Source organism: Meriones unguiculatus (assembly GCF_030254825.1).
Source record: "Meriones unguiculatus strain TT.TT164.6M chromosome 13 unlocalized genomic scaffold, Bangor_MerUng_6.1 Chr13_unordered_Scaffold_34, whole genome shotgun sequence".
Lineage (NCBI taxonomy): Eukaryota > Metazoa > Chordata > Mammalia > Rodentia > Muridae > Meriones > Meriones unguiculatus.
This window is the reverse complement of record NW_026843646.1, coordinates 10,141,305-10,160,001: the sequence shown is the minus strand read 5'-3', so window position 1 is coordinate 10,160,001 and position 18,697 is coordinate 10,141,305. Positions and strand designations below refer to the sequence as shown.

General features: G+C 38.8%; 1 protein-coding gene across 22 annotated transcripts in view; it reads right to left on the bottom strand.

Annotated features, from left to right (window-relative positions):
• Positions 1-18,697, bottom strand: part of LOC110543313 (zinc finger protein 431-like) — a 138,776-nt gene that overhangs the window by 41,523 nt on the left and 78,556 nt on the right. For 16 of the 22 annotated variants that reach the window (XM_060376171.1, XM_060376175.1, XM_060376179.1 and 13 more), the window contains 3 exons: positions 17,363-17,489; positions 17,090-17,150; positions 11,421-15,602 (listed from right to left, as the gene is read on the bottom strand). The exons of 5 other annotated variants lie outside the window; for them this stretch is intronic. In XM_060376171.1, the coding sequence (XP_060232154.1) occupies positions 14,219-15,602; positions 17,090-17,150; positions 17,363-17,489 (1,572 nt within the window). In that variant the 3' untranslated portion in view covers positions 11,421-14,218. Of the gene's footprint in view, positions 1-11,420; positions 15,603-17,089; positions 17,151-17,362; positions 17,490-18,697 lie in introns of those variants that run through there. One more of the 22 variants, XM_060376184.1, reaches the window with a different exon arrangement.

Here is an 18,697-nt window from a genome sequence, read left to right as displayed (position 1 = left end):
ATAAGTTAAAATATGTTCATGTTAATATTGATACCTTTATTTTTGCCACCCTACAATCTGTGGAAACAGGTAAACACGTCATAGTTTATTTACTTTCAGAATTTGCAGTAATGAGATTCCCTCAACAAATTAAAACTAACAGTGGCCCTGGTTATATTGGAAAAACTTTTCAACAATTTTGTATTAAGTTTAATATTAAACATACCACTAAAAAAATCCACAAGGATAGGGCATGGTAGAACAGGCTCATTTATCTATTAAAAATTAATCTTGAAAATATTAAAAAGGGAATGGTACCCAAGGAAAGGATCACCACAAAACCTTTTATCACATTGTCTCTTTATTTATAATTTTTAAATGTTGATAAAGATGGTCATTCAGCAGCTGAGTGATTCTGGCATACAAATACAAAAACTCAATATGCTACTGTTCTCTAGAAGGATCCTTTGGATGATAAACCCAAACCCAATCCTAATATGGGGCAGAGGTGCAGTTTGTGTTTATTCCAGACCAATAGATGCAGCACGATGGTTACCTGAAAGACTTATAAAGCAAATAGATGACAATAATATATCCAGGGAAAAAGGAGTCCTTGAGAATGCTTCTTCTTGTTTCTTACAGAAAAAGAAAAATGAACTGGATCATCACCTGGATGACATTGATCGTGGCTGCACTAGGATGGGGAATGGAAGATCAAAACTCAAATCCACACATGCCACTTAATCTTACTTGGTTAATCTTGGGGCCAGAATGAGAAGCTGTGTGTAGTATCTTTAAAATCACACATAAAAGGACCTGTTTTCCTGATATACTATTTCCATCATCCAAGCTATTCTCATATTGTGGTAATTGGGTAAACAGTTGGGGTTACTTCTATGTCTGTCCAGCTGAGAATAGTAGAAAAAGAGAATGTGGAGGATCAGGAGATAGCTATTGTGTCAAGTGGGGATGTGAGATCACAGGCATGGTGGAGACTTCCTAGAATCACAGACTCCATAAAAGTAAACATAAAAGATCTTAAGGACGGTTGGATACATGTCTATAGTTGCTTTAGAGGCACGCCCACCTTAAATATTTCATTTATAGAGTCGGGAAAGAAGAAAAACTGGGACACAGGACTATCCTGGGGAAATAGAATTTACAAAACACTCAGCAAACACCCTGGTACTGTTTTCACTATGAGATTACTCAGCCAATTACCTACAGGTAAAACAGTAGGAATAGGACCAAATCCAGTTCTGGCTCCAGTTCTGAACCCCTACCAGAACCTCCCACCCTACCATGGGGCATGCTTTCCCCAGGTTTAACACCTGTCCTATAGTAACTCCCTTATCAGATAAGTCTACTGAGGATTCTCTTCTAGAACTTGTACAGCATACCTTTCTTACCCTTAATGAATCCAGACCTGAGCTAACAGACTCCTGCTGGCTTTGCTACAATGCAGAACCTCCCTATTATAAAGGAATTGCTGTTTTAGGTAGTTTCTCTATTTCGTTAGATCACAGCTCATGTAGATGGCTACAAAACAATCAAGTTCATCTAACCCTACAGTCCATCCAAGGGCAGGGTACATGTATTGGTAAAATTCCTGCTTCACATAAACATCTTTGCAATGAAACCTTTATGAGTATAAATGCCTCAGGAGCAGGACAATATATAATTCCTCCAAACAATACTTGATGGGCTTGTTCTGGTGGTCTTACCTCCTGCTTTTCTGTGCATTTGTTTTATGATTCTTAATGTGTTTTAGTACAATTAGTGCCAAGATTAACATTCCTCTGATCAGTTTTCTCATCTTTGGGACCCAAAGCAGGATCAAGCCTTGCTATGCCCTAAAAGAGAACCAGTTACTGCAGTTACAGTGGCTGTTCTCCTGGGCTTGGGCCTGTCTAGGGCTAGAACAGTAATTTCTTCTCTAGCTTTGCAGGACAGATATTATGATCAGCTGAGTTCATCAATTGACCTACATATTGAAAGAATGAAAACTATTTCCCACTTACAAAAATCTTTAACCTCTTTCAGAAGTAGTGTTACAAAACAGAAGAGAATTAGACCTTTTGGATACAAGAAATTGTGGTACATTTACATAATGGAATACTACTAAGCAATTAAAAACCAGAAAATCATGAAATTTGCAAACAAAAGGTGGGAACTAGAAAAGATCATCCTGAATGTGGTATCCCAGAAACAGAAAGACACACATGGTATATACTCACTTATAAGTGTATACTAGACCTTTGTAGGAGAAACCTAAAAAATCTGTATACCTAAAAAAGCTGAGGAAGGAGGACCCTGGGTAAGATGATCAATCCTCACTCAAAAACAAACAGGATGGACACCGGAGGAAGAAAAAACAGGAAATAGAACAGGAGCCTACCACAGAGGACCTCTGAAAGACTCTACCCAGCAGTGTATCTAAGCAGATGCTGAGACTCATAACCAAACTCTGGGCAGAGTGCAGGGAATCTTAGGAAAGCATAGGGAGATGTTGAAGACCAGGAGAGGTTTGGACCTCCACAAGCAGAACCAAAATATCTGGACCTAGGTGTCTTTTCTGAGACTGAAACTCCAACCAAGAATCATTCACAGATATAACCTAGAACCCCTGCTCAGATATAGCCCATATCAGCTCAGTATCCAAGTGGTTCTCTAGTAAGGGGAACAGGAACTGTCACTGACATGAACTCAGCGGATAGCTCTTTGGCAGCCTTCCCCTGAGAGGGGAGCAGCCTTGCCAGGCCAGAGAGAAGAGCAATGCAGGCAGATCTGAGAGACCTGATAAGCTAGGATCAAATGGAAGGGAAGGAGGACCTCATCTATCACTGTACTTGGAGAGAGGTGTGGGAGATGAGGGATGGAGGGTGGAATTGGGACGGAATGAGGAATACAAAGTAAATAAACTAATTAATATAAAAATAAATATTGAATTAAAAATAGAAAAGGCGTGTATTCAGGAAATATAGAGCAGGATTGCTATAACTTTAATTGCAAGAACTTATTTTGAAAATCTGAACCAGGCTTTATGGGCCCATGTGCTCAGAGACTAAGCGCACATCAAATACTACTCATACCTTTTCTTTCAGACTGAGCATCTTAAACCTGGAAAATAACAGCCACACCATTTTACAAACTTTTTTTTTGGTTGAACTACTGTAATTGTTGATAAATTCAGTAATTTTGCATTACATAAGTTCAGTCTTTCATTCCGATACTTCATTCCCTGGTCTGTGGGAATCAGAAGTGGCCAGTCAGGACATTTATTGATCATCTAAAATTGATTACCTCAGGAAAAATTGCTAATGTTCAGTACTTTTCCCCCTTCTTCTTGTGCATCACATACTGTGCTGTGACAATGATAGTTTCAATGTTCTCAAAGAACTCAATTCTTGCAGAGGCCACTCTTCATCTGTAAGCACAATAAAGCCAGAGATGTTGGAACACACACATTCACTGGCCTAATTTCCCTCTCCACTGACCAGTCAAGGTCTTGCCTGGAAAGATTTTACAGAGTACTTTTCCAGCATTGAGAAGCAAAGGTAGGATTCAGGGTTCAGAAAGCTTTTCAATTACCTACATAACATGAGGCAAGCCTGAGCTAAAGGTGACGTTGCTCTATATAGAAATAATCAACAGCACTTGAGAAAAATGAGAAGATATTCTCAATGGCCAGAAAACAAAGGGGAATAAAATAAATAAGTTGATAGAGAAACCGAAATTTAAAGAAGCCAAATAATTATTTTAAGGAAATAAACGTAATTAAAAAACAACTAGGGGGAGCCAAGATGGCGGTGCCGGGAGAGCACTGCGTCTGAGAAGCGGGACAGCACTCTCCGTGCAGTGACCAGGAGACTGAACTCTGGGCCCTGAAACTACAGCAATCATGTTTCCCAGGTGAGAGGATGCTCCCACGGCGTGGGAATGGTCGGGTCCACTCTCCGCTGCCCAGCCAGAACCTGGAAGAAATTCCGGGTAACGGAGGCTTTGGGTCTCCGGGCTGGAGCCGCAAGCCTGCATGTCCTGATCACTTTCCCAGGCTGATCGGTGGGCACAAGGGTGCCTGAGACTGGGAGTCCCAGTTGCAAGAAAACCTCACAGGGAAGCAAAGTTGCAAGTCTGATCACGGGTTACCCAGTCTTTCCCTGGAAGGTCTCACAGACCTCGGGTACCCGCCGCCATAGCAACTGATCTCCCGCTGCGCTGAGAGCTGTAGCCCTCCTGTAGACAAAAGGGCTGAGAAAGAAATTAGGGAAACAACACCCTTCACAATAGCCACAAATGACATAAGGTACCTCAGAGTAACCCTAACCAAGGAAGTCAAAGACTTGTATGAAAAACTGTCAAATCTCTGAAGAAAGAATTAGAAGAAGATATCAAAAATGGAAAGATCTCCCATGCTCATGGTTTGGCAGGATTAACATAGTAAAAATGGCCATCTTACCAAAAGCAATCTACAGATTCAATGCAATGCCCATCAAATTACCAACACAATTCTTTACAGACCTGGAAAGAAAAATTCTCAACTTCATATGGAATAGCAAGAAACCCAGAATTGCTAAAACAATCCTCTACAATAAAAGATCTTCTGGAGGTATCTCCATCCCTGATCTCAAGCTGAACTATAGAGCAACAGTTATAGAAACTGCATGGTACTGGCATAAAAACAGAATGGTGGATCAATGGAACTGAACAGAAGACCCAGAAATAAACCCACACACTTATGGATACCTGATTTTTGACAAAGCATCTTCAACAAATGGTGCTGGTCCAACTGGATGTCTACATGTAGAAAAATGAAAATAGATCCATACTTATCACCCTGCACAAAACTGAAGTCCAAGTGGATCAAAGACCTCAACATAAAACCAGACACATTAAATTGGCTTGAAAAAAAAAAAGTGGGGAATACCCTAGAACTCACTGGTATAGGAGAAAACTTCCTGAACAGAACACCAACAGCACAGGCTCTAAGAGCAATAATCAATATATGGGACCTCATGAAACTGAAAAGCTTCTGCAAAGCAAAGGACACCGTCACCAAAACAAAGTGACTGCCTACAGATTGAGAAAGAATCTTCACCAACCCTTTATCTGATAGAGGACTCATATCCAGTATATATAAAGAACTAAAGAAGCTGAAAAGCAGCAAACCAAGTAATCCACTTAAAAAATGGGGAACAGAGCTAAACAGAATTCTCGACAGAGGACTATCGAATGGCAGAGAAGCACTTAAAGAAATGCTCAACCTCATTAGCCATTAGGGAAATGCAAATCGAAACAACCCTGAGATTTCACCTTACACCCATGAGAATGGCGAAGATCAAAAACTCAAGTGACAACACATGCTGGAGAGGTTGTGGAGAAAGGGGAACCCTTCTCCACTGCTGGTGGGAATGTAAACTTGTACAACCACTCTGGAAATCAATCTGACGCTTTCTCAGACAACTAGGAATAGCACTTCCCCAAGATCCAGCAATACCACTCCTGGGCATATATCCAAAAGAAGCTCAAGTACACAAAAAGGACATTTGCTCAACCATATTTGTAGCAGCTTTGTAATAGCCAGAAGCTGGAAACAGCCCAGATGCCCCTCGACTGAAGAATGGATGCAGAAACTGTGGTACATCTATACAATGGAATATTACTCAGCAATGAAAAATAAGGAAATCATGACATTTGCAAGTAAATGGTGGGACCTGGAAAGGATCTTCCTGAGTTGTCCCAGAAGCAAAAAGACACACACGGTATATATTCACTCATATAGACATACAACATAGGACAAATCCACTAAAATCTGTGCATCTAAAGAAACTAAGCAAGAGAGAGGACCCTAACTAAAATGGTCAATCCCCATCTTGAAAGGCAAAGAGGATGGACATCAGAAGAAGAAAACAGGAAACAATCTAGGAACCTTCTACAGAGGGCTTCTGAAAGCCAGAAGAAAACAGGAAACAACCTAGGAACCTACCACAGAGAGCCTCTGAAAGCCTCTGCCCTCCAGACAATCAAAGCAGATGCTGAGCCTGATGGTGAACTGTTGAGCAGAGTGAATGGAATTTTATGTAAGAAGTGGGAAATGGTAAGAGCTGGGGAGGACAGGAACCCCACAAGGAGAGCAACAGAACAAGGAAATTTGAACACAGGGAACTTCCCAGAGACTCATACTCCAACCAAGGACTATTCATGGAGATAACCTAGAACCCTTGCACAGATGTAGCCCATGGCAGTTCAGTGTCCAAGTGGGTTACATAGTAATGGAAAGAGGGACTGCCTCTGACATAATCTGATTGGCCTGCTCTTTGATCACCTCCCCCTGAGGGGGGAGCAGCCTTACCAGGCCACAGTAGAGGACAATGCAGCCACTTTTGATATGAACTGATAGACTAAGATCAGAAAGGAGAGGAGAACCTCCCTAACAGTGGACTTAGGGAGTGGCATGCATGCAGAAAGGGGAGGGAGGGTGGGATCAGGAGGAGAGGAGGGAGGGGCTTAAGGGGGATACAAAATGAATAAAGTATAATTAGTAAAATAAAAAATAAAAAAACACAAAAAACAAAACAAACAAATAAAAAAACAACTAAAATGACTTTGAAAAAGATGGGGCCATTCTTTTTCAAAGGGAACAACATTAAGATACTGTGTGAAATTCTCATAAGCACAGTATTACTTCTTTAGATTTGGGATCTGACACACACAGTTACAGTGAATGGTCTGTGTCTCAATCCCCATAGCTGACATAAACATGCAAGTGGACTGGGCATATCTGCAAAGGACAGTTCCCCAGGTGGATATTCAATATTCATTAGAACATACTTTGTGAGGAGTATTGAGCTGAGCCTTTTGGAGGTCCATAGGTAATGGTGAGTGACATCAGTGACTCCTATGGGTCCCCCAAAGATCCTGATTGACTACACACAGTGGTGACATATTAGGGACTCCTAGCACACTATTAAAGTCTCAAAATGGATCTGAGGATAGGACAAAGATTGCTTCTCCCTTATTCACGGAAGTCTCCTAAGGTGACCTTGTTCCACATGTATTTCCTTATAGTTGCACCAAGCTTTGTTGTTGGTGCCTGAGACTACTGTGGGATGGTCTGATTGGCCTTTCAATCATTTAAAGGCTTTTACAATGGACAATAAAGTTAGACACACACCTTGAGTCTGGTCTCCTGAGTCTGATTTGCCAAGATGCTGTGTGGGTTCTGTCACCACTCACACACCTCCTTTATCTGGTTCCTGATCCCCACAATGGTATCCTTCCCAAAACTGTACACCAACCAATCTGGTCTGTCTTCATTCATCTGACATTAATTATTACCTATTGGGAAATTACAAAATCACTCACCCTGCTACAATCAGTTCATTTTCACAATGGTGACATCAGCAGCCCTTTGAGTACCCTATTTCTCCCTCTGATATATAAAATGAGCTAGTCTTTCTTATCGTGGTCTCAAAGCAAAATCTGAGCTCCACATGCAAATCTTCCTGCTACTGCAAAAAAGAATTGACTACATGACTCAAATGGGTAATATCAAAACTGAGTGATGGTACATCCCTTTACTTAAAGATGATATTTAGCATGATCTAAAAGATGACAAGGTCATTTTCATGGAAAGCAACAGAATGGGATCAAGGTCACCTGATTCAACATACAAGAGCCTGACTCTGAAATGTTTTTATAAAAGGCTTGGTATGCATCTGTTCTAGAATTAATATCCTGTATGTGGTGAAACTACTCTGTACACTTAAGAAATTAAAAATAAAAAATATTTTAAATGATAGCATGGATTCATCCCTGGCTACCAATCGAAGAGGAGCAGCCTACAACAGATTTTTGCATTCCACATATGCTGTAATCCATAAATCTCTTCTAGGTTAAGGACCCAGGTTATACTTTGAACAATTTTACTAGTGAAACATGCTAGAGTGCATGTCTAGGCCATTTCTCTTGTGTGTATATGTGGTTTCAGGACAGAACACTTTCCATTGGATATGTCATTTGGAAGCTCATCCAGAGTTGGCATTGTTTAATGACTAATAGGAATATTAGCCTAAGTGACCTGAGCTGCTTTGGATGGAAAACATTCGAAAATACATGTTGGTAAATACCTTAGCAAACACTTGCTGGTGTCATGGCTTTGAAAAGCTACAACTGCAAATACTATTATGGACACTGGCATGAGCCAATCACAAGGCCTACCACCATACTACTGACCATTCTTTCTTTGGGTGACTTGGAAATTTTGAAATTCCTGCCTCCTCTTTCAAAGCAATATTATTAGAAGCCAGTGTCTCATTTATGTGCTTTCAACTTCATTTAGTGATTTATTAGAATGATGGAATGAGGAAGCAGTCACACTTAACTATATTATAAAAATACTTATCTCTGTGAGCTAGGTTTCACTATCAGTAGAATGAGGACAGTACTCTGCCATAGTACTCTGATATGTTATCATAGACTCCATGATAAAGAAAAACAACATTGCTCATAGATGGGAGAGAGCAGATTATAAGGCAGGAAGGCACCATTTGATGGCAGCCTTCCTTTGTTACTGGAGTTAGGACTAGAGCCTATATCCTGGCCACCCTAACCAGCCAGGCTTAACCACTCATCACCAATAAGCCAATCAAGACATAAATTATTGAGGTGTGACCTGCCTACCTATATGGCAGACACTTTCTGGAGGGAAAGTAGGCCTATCTAGCAAGTTCAAGGCTAGCCAGCGATTCATGCTGGTATTATACGTTATAACAAAAAGAGAATAAACAATGGATAAAATCAAATTATTACAGAAAAATTTAAACATATGAATATATGTATTTGGAGTAAAAATTTTGTGCAGTGATGAAGATATAAGGTAACTAGTACATCTTTGAAGTTCTAACAGGTTTAGATAAAAGCCAGGAGATAAGCACTATTATGTAATCTAATCAAGACATGTAATGAATTTTCCATTCATAAAATCCTCACACATTCACAGCTACTTTCTCTCCTGCAAGGTATTCAGATAAAGAGTTATTCAGCAGAGAATTTCTCATCTGGAAGAAGCAGCCTTTCCCAGAATGAGATTCAAGGGGAAATTAGAAGTTAATGGAGTCTGCTGCTTCACTAATTTTCACATAAGAGAAAGATATAAATGTTTCTTCAGAATATCCTTATTGCTACCAAGCAGGCAGGTTACAGAGATGACAGAGTGGGAACCAAGGACATTAAGACCCAATTGGAGACCAGCAAGTATGGGCCTGCATGGTACTGTCACTGACAGCTACATATAGTTGCCAAGAAAAGGAAAGAGGAGAACACTTGGAGGGGGCTGACCCACCACAGCCAAGTAGATAGAGGATATAGCAGGCATATCACAAGCATTGTTCTTTGGCATTTTGATCCTTTATGGTTAGCATCCCTCCCTAACTTCATTCATATTTCAAAGCTTTTTGTAAATGCCTGATTTCCCCAGCCCTAGAGTATTTTGATGGAGTCTCAGAATCCCCTGACAACATCCCCTATGTCCTCTGAAGTAACCATCACTCAGGAAAGCTTACTGAATGTTTTTCCGGCATCTGTGAAGCAGAATATAATCCCAGTTAGACAAGTCAGTCTTTATTACTGCCAATTTTTTTTTCTGTCCTTACAATAGGCATAAGCTCCAGCAGGGGTAAACTTTAAATGTGTCCTAACAGTCTCCCAGAGCTGCCTATTTACCACCTGTGAGCTTAACTCAGTCTTGTGGCTTTGGTGAAGTGGTCAGCCACTTATTAAAACACTTGTATTCTCAATTTCTCATTTTTTAAAACACTTCCCCCATTTTGGGGAGATCTGGGCGGAGAGACTTCTATAACTACCAATCTAAACTAGGTTCTGATGCTATAGGTCTTATTTTTCTTCTGCATCATCAAGGCTGTGTTAAAGATGAACTTATGATCAACCATTCATATCTTACTGCTATTAATGACATGCTCATGGGGCTAAATTGATGGTTCAGTCCTTAAGAGCACTGTTTGCTCTGTCACAGAGCCTAGCTTTGAATTCCATCACCGAAGAGACAGCTCACAACTGCCTATAGGTCTAATCACATGCATCAGATCCTCTATTTTGTCCTCCATTGATACATAGCATGCACTTGCTATATACATTGTGAAATAACTAATACATATAAATTAAATCAGTTTCCTTTAATATTAAAACGTTTGGGGGTATTTTGGGTTTTTTTTTTTGTTTTTTTTTTTTTTTACAATATAGAATCAAGTATGTGTGTGTCTTTTCAAAACTTGCATACCTGGTCCCTAGAGGGACGAAAGAATATAGTACGTGCCTTGGACATGGAAAGACAGGTAATTCTGAGCCTTCCAATGTCAGTAATATGAGCCACACTTGGGTACAAAAGAAAAGCAGAATTATGAACTTTCCACCTCACGAATATGTCATTGGAGTGCAGAGGATGGAGATTTTCCATTTCTGCTTTTGTCTCCTAGCACTTCAAGGTGAAAAAAGTCCCTGCTATGTGGTTGTAGGACTCAATGGATTTCTATCCCTCTGTGAATGAACTTTTCACATTTCTTCCTATGTTTTCATTGTTAACACAGTTCTCTTAATGTGAGTAAAGATGACAAAAGGATTGGTTGAAACAGCTCAGAACCTTGTAAGAATATAGCAGAAACATTTCCATATTTTAAGATATACTCTCATTTATGAAACTTTTGGGGACAGAATATATCTATCTAGCCATAGCTCTACTGGAACTCACTATTTTGACCAAGCAGGCCACAAATCCAGACATATTGGCCTGAAACCATCTCCTAGGTACTATGATTATAGGCATGCACCTCTAATCCCAACTGAGGGTTATTTGTAAAATGGCCTCTCTTTGAAACAGAGAAAGAACAAAATAAGATTTTAAAAGGAACCATCAGTTTTGATAAACAGTAATACCTCTTGAATTTCCATACTAATGTAATTTGGCAATTAAATTTCTCTGTTTTCAACAATTGGGTGATTTTTTTATGTTAGTTTCATCAGTTTGATAATGGTGGATCTGTCTTTGTGTGTATACATTTCTTCAATTGATCTATAAGCAGTAAGAGGACAATGTACTGCAATCTATTACTACTTCCCCTATATGTTATAAAATGACCCAGGAAGTCATTTCGTTCAAGTGATGTCAATGGCACTTATATGGATTTAAAACTTATTTACCTTTAGTGTGTTAGTGTGAATATTCCAAATCCCAATTGTACAAATGAGAGAAAAAAAATGTAGAAGTAATATGAATCTCCCAGAGTGAAATTGGGTTTTCAGGGTTAGCAGCAACCAACTTCACCCACTGAGATAATTCTCTGGCATTAGTGTGTCATTCTAAGATATGCAGTAAACAACTGTTTACTAGTAAGACTAGATTAACACATTCACAAAACAACACTATATAATTTTATTGGACAATACGATTTATTATTCAGATCATCATGCTTTCTCCACCCTTATATGATGACATTTCTAACTTGAAAAGGAGACAATATTTTATGGATTTCAACCAATCTTATTTGAGAATCAGTTTGTCAGCTTTGTGGAAATGTCTGAGGTATGCAAAGCTGGCAACTTGACATTTCATTGGCATACAAAGACGACAAAAAGTAGACCAAAAAGTTGTCTTCTGCTATCCACATGGACATGTGCTAAAACCCCATAATCATAGTACACACACCAGAATTCTTTTTACTAGCAAGAAATGAAAATGTTGTGACATTATCTAGCATCACTATGTAATTTCCTGAGAAGCTAATAGTTCAAGATGAAGTGGCAAAGAATACCTACTGTGAATATGAAGAATTATGGAACAATATATATTATGTACATATCCACAGAACATCAAGCTATGTTGTGAGATATACAGTTGTCTAATGGGTATAATATTTCCTTATAGCTCTACCAGCTAGATAAAAAGGCAAAGTTTCATGTACCAAATTAAATATGTTCATAGAGATTTCCTGCAGAATGAATTCTTTTCTGATAATGGACACTACAGAAATGTTCAAAGTCTTCATCCTATTAAAAACATTCATAGGACTTTTCTCCAGTATATGTTCTTTTATGTCTTTGCAGATAAAAGTTTTTTTTATTAAATTTTTATTTTTTATGTTAATTAGTTTATTTACTTTGTATCCCAGCTATAGCCCCTCCTTTATTCCCACCCAAACACACCCTCCCTCCTTCATATCCTCCTTGCCCCTCTCTAAGTCCACTGAGAGGGGAGGTCCTCCTCACCTTCCATCTGACCCTTATCAGGTCTCACCAGGACAGGCTGCAATTTCCTCCTCTGTGGCCTAGCTAGGCTACTCCTCCCACAGGGGGTGAGGAGGTCAAAGAGTTAGCCACACAGTTCATGCCAAAGACAGTCCTTGTTCCCCTTACAAAGGAAGCCACTTGGATACTGAGCTGCCATGGGTTACGTCCAAACAGGGATTCTAAGTCATATCCAAGCATGGTCCCTGGTTGGAGAATCAGTCTCCAACAAGCCCCTGTACCCAAATATATTTGGTCCTTGCGGAGCTCCTGTTCTCTCCAGGTCTTAATTCTCTTTTCTTTCATATGATTCCCTGTACTCTGCCTGAAGTTTGGCCATGTGTCTCAGCATCTTCTTTGATACACTGCTACGTAGAATCTTTCAGAGACCATCTAGGAGGACACCTATGCTGCTTCTTGTTTTCTCCTACTTCCAATGTCCATCCCATTTGTCTTCCTAAGTATGGAACTTCTTACCCCAGGTACTCCTTCTTGTTAAGCTTCTTTAGCTGTGCAGATTTTAGTATTTTTATCCTATATTAGAGGTCTAGTATCCATTTATAAGTGAGTATACACAGTATGTGTCTTTCTGCTTCTACAATACCTCACTCAGGATGATCTTTTCTAGGCCCCACCGTTTTTTGCCTGCAAATTTCATGATTTCCTTGTTTTTAATTGCTGAGTAGTATTCCATTGTGTAAATGTACCACAACTTCTGTATCCATTCCTTAGTTGAGGGACATCTTGGTTGTTTCCAGGTTCTGGCTATTACAAATAAAGCTGCTACAAACATGGGTGAACAAATGTCCTTGTTGTGTATTTGAGTATATTTTGGATACGTGCCTAGGACTGGTAGAGCTGGATCTTGAGGAAGCATTATTCCTAATTGTCTGAGAAAGCACCAAATTGATTTCCAAAGTGGTTGTACAAGTTTACATTCCCACCAACAATGGAGGACTGTTCCCCTTTCTCCACAACCTCTCCAGCATGTGTTGACACTTGAGCTTTTTATCTTAGCCATTCTGATAGGTGTAAGGAGAAATCTCAAGGTTGTTTTGGATTGTATCTCCCAGATGGCGAAGGACATTGAGCATTTCTTTAATGTTTTTCTGCCATTTTACATTCCTCCACAGAGTTTAACTGTGTACCCCATTTTTTAATTGGATTACTTGATTTGTTGCTTTTTAACTTCTTTAGTGCTTTATATATACTGGATATTGGCCCTCTGTCAGATATAGGGTTGGTGAACACCCTTTCCCAGTTGGTAGGTTGTCACTTTGTTTTGAAAACAGCGTCCTTTGCTTTACAGAAGCTTTTCCGTTTCATGAGGTCCTATTTATTAATTGTGCTGTTGGTGTTCTGTTCAGGAAGTACTTGCCTGTGCCAATGAGTTCTAGGCTATTCCACACTTTTTCTTCTAATTGATTTAATGTGTTTGGATTTACGTTGAGGTCTTTGATCCACTTGGACTTTAGTTTTGTGCAGGGTGCAGATAACAGTTTTGACAAAATACTTTACCACATTGAATACATTTGTAGGCTTTCTCTCCCTTATGTGTCTTTTTATGCATTTGGAGATTACCATGTTGAGAAAAAGTTTTATAGTGGTTACACTCATACAGATTCTCTCCACTCTGTGCATTTTTATGTATTTGGACAATACTCTGCTGTGATGACCCTTTACAATACTGGTTACCTTCACAGGATTTCACTCTGGTATGTGTTCTTTTATGTACTTGCAGATGACTATATGGTAAACATGCTCTAGCACACTGATTACATTTGCATAGTTTCTCTCCATTAGCATTATTTTATTATTTTGAACATTAAAACATTCTGAAAAAGCTTTACCACACTGGTTACATTCATAGGGTTTCTTCCCAGTATGTGTTCTTTTATGAATTTTTAGATTACCACATTTTGAAAAACCTTTACCTTACTGGTTACGATAATAGTTTCTCTCCAGTATGTGATCTTTTATGTCTTTGGAGATTACGGTCACATGAAAAGGCTTTACCACACTGGCTACATCCATAGGGTTTCTCTCCAGTATGTGTTCTTTTATGAACTTTGAGATTACCCTGACATGAAAAGGCTTTACCACACTGATTGCATTCATAGGGTTTCTCCCCAGTATGTATTCTTTTATGTCTTTGGAGATTACGGTCACATGAAAAGGCTTTACCACACAGGTTGCATTTGTAAGGTTTCTCTCCTGTATGTGTTCTTTTATGACGTTCGAGATGACCATGACGTGAAAAGGCTTTACCACACTGGGTACATTCATAGGGTTTCTCTCCAGTATGTGTTCTTTCATGAATTTTGAGATTACCCTGACATGAAAAGGCTTTACCACACTGGTTGCATTCAAAGGGTTTCTCCCCAGTATGTGTTCTTTTGTGTCTTTGGAGATTACGGTCACATGAAAAGGCTTTACCACACTGGGTACATTCACAGGATTTCTCTCTAGTATGTGTTCTTTTATGACGTTGAAGATTACCATGATGTAAAAAGGCTTCACCACACTGGTTACACTCATAGGGTTTATTTCCAGTATGTATTCTTTCATGTATCAAAAGAGTACCATGTTGTGAAAAGGCTTTACCACACTGATTACATTCATGGGGTTTCTCTCCAGTATGTATTCTTTTATGACTTCGGAGACCACCCTGACATGAAAAGGCTTTACCACACTGGTTACATTCATAGGGTTTCTCTCCAGTATGTGTTCTTTTATGACTTCGGAGACTACCTTGACATGAAAAGGCTTTTCCACACTGTGTACATTCATAGGGTTTCTCTCCAGTATGTATTCTTTCATGTACCAAAAGAGTAGCATGAAGTGAAAAGGCTTTACCACACTGTTTACATTCATAGGGTTTCTCTCCAGTATGTGTTCTTTTATGAGTTTGGAGATTACCATGCTTTGAAAAGGCTTTACCACATTGATTACATTCATAGGGTTTCTCTCCCGTATGTGTTCTTTTATGATTATAGAAAGTACCATGATGTGAAAAGGCTTTACCACACTGGTTACATTCATAGGGTTTCTCTCCAGTATGCACTCTTTTATGTTGTTTGAGATGACCATGCTGTGAAAAGGCTTTACAACACTGGTTACATTTATAAGGTTTCTCTCTGGCATGAATTCTTTTATGTCTCTGCAGATGATTGTGTTGTAAAAAGGCTATATTACACTGGTTACATTCATAAGGTTTGTCTCCAGTATGTGTTACTCTATGTCTTTGGAGATGACTGGGTTGTGAAAAAGCTTTTTCACATTGATTACATTTATAGGGTTTCTCTCTGGTATGTGTTCTTTCATGCCTGCAAAGATAATTGGTACACATGTAAGCTTTACCACATTCATTACACTGATAAATATTTTTATCTGTATGAATTATTTTTACAATTTGGTCTCATTGAAAAGGGGTACCAGATCTTAAGGTTTCATCACTTTGTTTGCATTCATAATTTTCCCTTTTTTAATGGGTTGTTGAGTTTTTGTAGATATCTATAACGGTAGGGGCATTTATTATATGGTTTAAGGTATAGCCTCCTTTTTCTGTATGAGGTTTTTCACAAATGTAAAGAGAAATGGAGACCATTCTGATATTAACCACACTGACTGTAATTATACTTTTCCTATACATTGTGTCAGTAAAGTGACTCAAAACAAACACATGACTTTCCACTTATTTTGTATTCATAGAAATTGTCCACAGTGTGAGACTGTGGATGTATTCCCAATGATGTTGTACAATTAATTAATTGTATTAATTTATTAGTAGTCCCCCACTTAGAGTAGTTTTTCTGAATGAGAAACAAATTCAAAAATGGCCGATTAATAATTCATAATGAGGTAAGCAAAAATTAAGTATAGATTTACTATCAGACACTCTGCTGTACACATGCATTGGGTATTTTAGAACACATTTACCTGTGGTAATGTATATGTGAATGCCATTTGGGAAGAGTAAGCATTGCTAGGTTTGTTCCAAGGAAAGCCTCTACAAAGAGGTGATCCTAGAGAAACTACAAGATTCTCAATGTTATACCTTTTTTACTTTTTCACTAATAATTTTGTCATTATTAACTAATTAATATTTAACAATATAGTAATTGTAAACTTGTATCACATTCAGAAACTATAGTCACAGTGGGAACTACTACATATCTCCTTATTGTTCTGGGAGAGAGAGGTACATTGCTCTTTTCAGGATCCCTATGCTCATGAGGCTTGTATCCACTTTGCCCAATGTTATACTACTTCAAAGAAAAATAACAAATAAAAGATTTTTCACATTCACAGATTGATATTTTGATCCTCATAGACATGTACTATATGGATTAATGTTTTTCCACAACAACATTTTTGAATCCCATAAAGGGACCTCTCTATAAAGTTAGCGATGATTTAAAAGCATGTAAGGAACAAATGCTTTATTCTGGACTATTTACTAACGGGAAGATAGTGGACATATACTTATCATCCAATGTGTATACATTTTGCAATGTTTATGTTGTAGGAGATGATACAGATTGACAGTTCAACATCATAGCTCTCATGGGGCTATGGTTCAAATGGTAACATCTCGTGACTGAACTCTTTTCTTGTCCACATTCTTGGAGGAATTCCATTCAGATTTTGGATTTGTAAGAATTTCATAATCATTTATACACTTGAAGTACTGCATTTTTTTCTTAGTTTGTTTTTCACATGATGCTTTTCTTTAACGTTGCTGGGACACATTGAAATTTACTTAGAGGCATTCAGAAAACTCACATTCACATCTCTTGCACATGAAAATTACCTTCTAAGTCTTCCAGAACTTTGACAGTGTTCTTCAATATTATGGTCTTCCCAATTGAAGCCTAAAATATGTATCAGAAAATGTATGAAATATTATTCATAATTAGGCATACTTTAAGTTATTATCTTTAGTGAACCAAGCCTGATCTATGCATATCATTCTTCAGCCCTCTCAATTAAAGTTACAGAAGAACATCATTAATGACAGCAGCAGCAATGGCAGCAACAACAGTTGTGCCCTTATTTTAAAAACTGAAAGTAAGTTCAGTCTTACCTATAGCAAACAGGTTCCTGTAGGTCTCCAACATCACATCTTTGTAGAGACTTTTCTGGGAAGGATTCAGCATAGCCCACTCTTCCCGAGTGAAGTTCACATGCACATCATCATAAGTCACTACATCCTGAAATATCCCATAAATGTGTGGAAAAGAAAGCATGAAAATGACAACCCTGGTAATAAATACTCCATTGAGAATATAGTCATGTATAATTGTTGACACAGAAGTTCTGATGTGATCACTAAGTCATTTTAGAAGGCAACTGAATAATGAGGTTTACGTCTCTCATTTCTATTCCTTTGAAATAGGATATAGCCTGATAAGAGAAATGGCAATTAACAGAGAGGGGTGGTGGAGGTGGTGGGAGATAGACAGAGAGAAATGTACTGAGCACACATCAGACAAATTGTAAGAACAATTACTAACTACTAAAACTAACAGACAAGCTAGGTGTATTGTCTCAGGCAATGTGTTCTAGGACAGCCAGAGGTACATATTAAGACCCTGTCTCCTCTGGAAAAACCAATCAAAGAAACAAACCAAAAAAAAAAAAAATAGAAAGAATACAGTGATGTTCACAGATGTTCTTACAAAGAATAATATTTCATCTTCCAAAACCCTGAAGGGCCCCAGTTTAAACTATACAATTAATAAGATCTTACTAAAAGGGAATGCATGCTTAAAAAGTAATAAATTGAAAAATAAAATGTTAGCACTGAAAATTTTGATGATAAATAAACAACACAGGGCAGGAAAAATGGCTTAGCAGTGAAGAGCTCCTGCTGGTCTTGTGAATAATTTAGATATATTACCAGTATTTACATGGAGGCTCACAACTATCCATTAATCCAAGTTGTGGGTATCTGAGACCATCTTCTGACTCCTGTGAGGCACACATGCATACAGGCAAAATACTCATGTTCATTCAAAAACTTCAAAACAAACAAAACTGTAGGAAGACTGTCATACACCTGGAATGCAATGACTTCAAAGACTCAGCCAATATTATTGCCGTAAAGATATGCCATCCTGGAGGAGGGGCAAGATATCGGCGCCGGGAGAACTCTCATTCTGAGCAGCAGCACAGCAGGATCAGCACAGTGACCAGCAATCAGAACTCTCGGCGATAAAACACAGTCATTGTGTTTCCCAGTTGAGAGGATACCCCACGGTGGGGGATTCAATCAGCTTTTAACTCACCCGGCTAAACCGCGGAAGAGATCCCGGTTCCGCCAGACGCTTGGCTGCCGGCCGCCAGCCCCAGCCCCAGCCCAGAGCCACAAGCCAGTGTCTCTGGTCACGGTCCCAGACTGAACCGTGCGCACCACACT